Consider the following 5,892-nt stretch of genomic DNA (forward strand, 5'->3'; position numbering starts at 1 on the left):
CATCCACCGCGGCGCCCTGCAGCCCTCCTGTATATCCGGTCGCCATTGTGGGAACACTAACATTTCGACACTATTGTTATATTTTTTTATTACCGGTCACTACGCGGTCCGTGCGTGTAATGAAGGCGCGCGCTCGGTTCGCCTACTTATAAAACGTCTCCGAGTGACATCGCACTGATAAGCAACTAGCGTTTAGTCCCCTGCGAACACCTCGACTTTATAACCTTAAAATTATTATTTTAAAATTTTTCTCATACTTTCATAGACGATACAGTTATTCAATTTTAGTAAATCAATGGGATGTTGTTATAGAGTTTTCTGTATGCAATAGAGTTGAATTTCGCTTGGCATTATTGTATCTCCTCACGGCTTGTTGTCGCATAATGTGGAAATATTATCAGCAGCCGCCTGCCGCGGCCGGTGTCCGGTTATTACCGGTACGATAGGCCGCGGTTCAATAGGTGACAGATATGACTGTGTTTATGGACAGACCTCTTCAGTCTGCCACTGCTGTACCAAGAAATTATACTTAGATATATTATACAATAATAATACCTGATGTTACAAAGAAAGGAATTTGGAAATTTCACAGTTTGAATTAGAAATTGTTTGTTTTTAATAAGTTCGGTAGTTCGAATTCGGGGTTTTGTTTTGTTTTTTTTAGAATTCAATGATTTATAAGAACATGTTATTTCTTAAAGATTCATTGAAGTTTTAGTTCTTGATAAAAAAAAAACAAAATTATAATATAAATTTAAGCGCCAATAGCCTAATGGTTTGGGGTACGGACTACCGATCGGGGTCGAGGGTTCGAATCCTGCCATTCGATTATTGTCGTGAACCATATCCTCGCACAAGCCTAGAGCTTAGTTGGAATGGTTAAAGGAAATATTAGTAAATTAACAAAAATCTACTAATATTTTCACAAAAAAACTGAACTCTCGGCATAGTACTACATCTCTCGGCGGAACCAGGGGGGAAGTGGGTCATGGTCATCATTTATTTTCTTTTAATAATATTCATAAAATACTTTTCAAAACCTACATGTTCTTATTTTTAAGAATTTGTTTTTGCTCATTGAGAGTGAGTTTAAACTAGTTTAGCGTTATCAATAGGTCTAAAGTGCAATTCACAGACGGTCTTGTTATTAACACATTATTTTAAATATGTTTTTAAGTTAAGCAGTTCTTTAATATTTACAATATGTTAAAACTGAAAGGAAGCTATATATATAAACTTTATTATAACTTGTAAGAAGTGTAGGCGCGTGAGCTTTGTGAAAACTTTAAGAAAATCTTTCAAAATGAATGTTTATTATTAAAGTTTCGGCGTAAGATGGTGAAAGATTATGTTATTTTTGTGAGGATAATCGTTTTGATATTTCTAGACTATGTCACGATTTTATTTAAATATTTCGGTTATCATTTTAAAAATTAAGCAAACGCATACAGTGTTCTCGTATTTCCGAAAGGAGTGTTTTGGCGGCATTGTCCCGCAGTTAGTGTTTTATTTTTTCATATAGAATATATAATGCAAAATTATTCATCATTGCGTTATATTAATTATATTATCGTTTTGAGACGAGCTACGTTATCAGTATACAAGTGTGTTAGTTACTAGTGTGTGTGTCGGCCCCCTGCGGCCGGCGCGGGCGCGCGCACCACTTTTATCCGGTTCTCTTATCACTGAGCGAGTTATAGTCGACTCCGTTCTGCCTTCTTTGTTGAAATATTATGTACTTTACAATTAAAACATATTCATCTCAATACATAAAATGGTTAGCACAGTAATGTTACAAATACTAGATTTAAAGACATTTAGCTTTCGCTCTGACTTCGTCCGCGAGGAATCGAAAAAAGAAAAGTGTGTGTCTATATGTTCTTCCAGACTATCCTCTACATCTATGCCAAATTTAATCTAAAGCCGTACAGCAGTTTAGGCTACAAACTCTAACAAACATCCATTAATCTAAACTTTCGCATTTTTAGTAGTATGATTTAAAATTTGTGTTTTTTTAAAAGGTTAAAATTGTATACTCCTTATAAGACCACGTACAAAGCGATTGTCGACCCCCTGTCACATGAAATAAGGATTTGATAAAAGCGTATGTAGATCGCTATCTCCGCACCCGGAACAGATTAAATAGACGTGAGCGATTACAAAAAAAAAAACAAAATTTATACCTTTCAGGTTTTAACACATTTATCATTTTTGTTTTTATAATAATATAAGGTGGCGAACGTGCACCTACGTAGCAGCTATCTACTTTTCCTTGCTACAGCTCTTTCATATATGAAGAGCCGTAACAAGGAATTAATATTTTACTAGCAACCCGGGCCAGCCTTCGCCGGGTGGCAAAGGACATTCAAAATGCGAAATTTTAGGACATAGGTTAAGAAATACGCTGATTAATGTTTACTAAGCTTATTTGTGATAAAATATAGTGGCATTTAGAGTTTTAATAAGAAAGTAGTTTTAGAATTCGCTTCAGTACTTTCGCAGCTTATGAAAACAATCAAATCTTTCCTGTTTATATTAGTATCGATTCCAAATTGAAGCGCGGATCCAGAATTATTTGAGTCCCTCAGATGGGGGGTTGATTACTACTTTTAGTAAGGTAATGAAAGAGTGGACAAAGAGAGTAACCCAATTGACTGGTCTGATCAGGAAAGAGAGCCCGAGGAAGACCCAAAGCCAGATGAAAAGATATTAAAAAAATAGCTAGGAAAACCTGGAATTGACAAAAGATAGGGACAAATGGAGAAGAATGGAGGAGGCCTATATTCAGCAGGGGTAATGACTGTATTTTGTATTTAAAATGTAAGAGTAAAGATTTTGGATACCCACAGTAAATATTGTTAGTATTCGCAAGTCAGCGCGAAGACGTCACCGCTAGATGCAACTGGTTATCGCTTAGTTCGCGACTCGAGCGAACACAGCTGGATGCACTTCATCAATTACCAGATATACCCGATACAAACTACTGATTGTTACATACTTTTTATCAGGTGATATAATGCGTAGTTGACGAGTAAGAATGCGTTACAAATAAGCTTGTCCATAAACCGAATAGGACTATTATAGCTTTTTGTAAACTACGAAAACCTTTTGAATTATCAAATTCTGATAGTGTAATTAAAACATTTGTCTATACTTATATAAAGAGGAAAGATTTGTATTTTTGTATGTATTGAAAAACCTCAAAAAGTACTGGACAGATTTCAAAAATTCATCACCATTAAAAAGATAAGTTATCACTGATTAACATAGGTTATTTTTAATTCCACGCGAAATCGCTAGCAACAGCCAGTATTAAATACAAGAACGAGAAAAAATATGACTACTTAAGATAATGTAGGTACTATAGTAATAGAGATAGTATCCCGTTTTATTTGCATTGCATTTTTCTATTGCAATTAACCGAAACAGATGAAAGAGATGGTTAAATCCAGAAGGAGATGGATGGATTGCGTCAAAGGTGACATGATCAAAAAGGCAGTGATGACAGATGATGTATGATAGTTATGTGGAGGACATAAACCTGTTTCGCCGACCTTACAGGAGTAGGAAAATAGGAAGATGATGAATTAATATTAGAAACAATAACAATCACGCGTGTAGAGCGTGACTGAAGTGACGTACCCAGACAGGATTATGATGCTTATCTCTTATCAGGTATCATTATCGACTGAACGTACAACATTGTCTGGCGAAAACTTACCAAAATAAACATTGTCGAAAGCGGTTTTATGACAGAAGACAATAAGATCAATGTATTTAGCTGTTGGTTGGGAACACATCTAGGGTTACTACCCTTTGTAAACCAAGGTTGGTAAAGTGCGTTGGTTTATGTAATTGTAATAACCTCAAATCTTTAAACTTTACAGATATGTATAACTTATTTGTACGTAAGTATGTTATGATTAACAGCATGAAAATAATAAATGAATCTCAAAATAAAGAAATCCAGCTAATTTTTTCTACGTAAATTACAACAACGAATGTAATAGGTAATCTAACTAATATTATAAATACGAAACATTGTATGGATAGATAGATGGATGGATGTTTGTTAGGGTTTATAGCCTAACTGCTAAAGGGATATCTGTGAAATTTGGCATAGATATAGAGGGTAGACTGGAAGAACACATATACTACTTATTTTTGTTTTTTTAAAGCTAGCAGCTAGCAGGACTGTAAAGTCTTTTTACGTTAAAATAAATACTAAGGAATTGTAGGTTTTTAGAATGTCTAATGTTTTTAGAAGCCCAATGCTGGCAGGTTTAGTCCTAACGAGGTTTAAATAAAAGAATTCGGTGAACATTTCTTGCTTTTAATATTAATTAAAGATAGAAATAATCACGCGGATACTGCGTGAAAGTGAATATATAGTTATCGAAACAAATCTATATGACAAAGCACAAAAATTGGAATTAAATTAAGAATATAGGTACTAATACTTTAATCTTGTACTTCATGACACGAGATAAGAAACGATCTATGGCTAGATAATATTATCGTAAATATCAGTATTCTTCATTCTAAAGTAAGTAGTTAAAAATTATGCGTGTTTAAATTGCTACATATATACACAAGCGATCCGCTACAGCTTCGCCTGGGCAATAAAATGTAGCCTATGTTACTTACTGATAATGTTGCTTTCTAATAGAGAAAGAATTTTTTAAAATCGGTTTACTAATTTCTCAAAACCTTTTCATAATATTGTTATTATGGTAGACTAGCTTTCGCACGCGACTCTGTACGCGTTATATTAAAAAAGTGAATAGTCAATGTGTTCTTCGCAATTTCATCGCAATCCGTTCAGCCATTTAGGCTTCAAACTATAACATCCATCCATCTAAACTTTCGGATATATAATATTAGTATGATAATTAATTAAGCTTTGAATAACTCCAATGATTAGATATTAACCCGTGAATTAAACCGAGTTTGTTAAAGTCTGGTGGTTATAGAACCAAAACTGAGATACTGATGACAAAGTATGCAACTTCGCTGTCCACCTTCTTTTGTTAAAAAAGTGGAAAAACGTCAATTTTCGGAATTATCGATGGGTTTTCCTATTTCATTACGATTATGAGACTATTTCGAGTTTTTCGTGAAAAAAAAAATATAAAACTTACCATTACTCTCTTCTCAGGGGAATTCTTGCAACTTGTAAAAATGTTCTTTGTGGTTATTAATATTTATTTGTGTTGCTGCACCGACGGCATCTAGCAGACCACTGTGACGTAGTGCTTCCCGCCAAAACATCATGGCGGCATCGATTCGACCACACGCGAACTACGCCAAAATAAAAACTCAGAAATAGCCGGCGCGATTATACCGCAGCGAAATTAAAATAGGAATACGTTGCGTCCGAGTGACGTTTGTAAATCTTTCCCCCCAACAGAGCTCACCTAGCCACGACAGGTTTGGAACAAGCAACCCGCCTTTTGTACGGAATATCGACTTTTTTGTTTTTCTTTACTTGATTGAAATTAACAAAAAACATTTGCAAATAGATTACAAAATTGGTAATTTACTGCTGTCTGGAGACGTTTGGGAAATTAAAGGGTTGGTAAATTCTGATATAAGGTTGTTTTAATTTATATTTCGAGTTCCTGCACATATTTGTCTGTACCCATAGTTAGAAGTTCCTAATATTAAAAAAATAAATATATAAGGATAGATGAGTGTTATTACCCTGCTCGTCTTCCGAAGACCACAGGGTACTAGGGTATTCGTAATATATTTTATATGCAGTTTCCCAGTGTATTTTACTTCCGATAGGGGCACTGCAAGATCCACAGTTCATGATTTAATATGTCCTGGAAATGTGCGGTGTTCCACTTCAGGAAAAATTGCCTTGTTCATTTTAACGGACAAACTCCA

General features: G+C 34.8%; 1 protein-coding gene across 1 annotated transcript in view; it reads right to left on the bottom strand.

The window, feature by feature from the left end:
- The window catches only part of LOC106107952 (zinc finger protein GLI2-like), a 7,760-nt gene extending 2,271 nt beyond the window's left edge, over positions 1 to 5,489 (bottom strand). Inside the window, exon 1 of the mRNA XM_013288984.1 lies at positions 5,142 to 5,489. Coding sequence (XP_013144438.1) covers positions 5,142 to 5,144 — 3 coding nt within the window. The 5' untranslated portion in view covers positions 5,145 to 5,489. The remainder of the gene's footprint in view (positions 1 to 5,141) is intronic.
- Positions 5,490 to 5,892: the final 403 nt, after the last annotated feature.

Source organism: Papilio polytes, unplaced genomic scaffold (assembly GCF_000836215.1).
Source record: "Papilio polytes unplaced genomic scaffold, Ppol_1.0 DF821845.1, whole genome shotgun sequence".
Lineage (NCBI taxonomy): Eukaryota > Metazoa > Arthropoda > Insecta > Lepidoptera > Papilionidae > Papilio > Papilio polytes.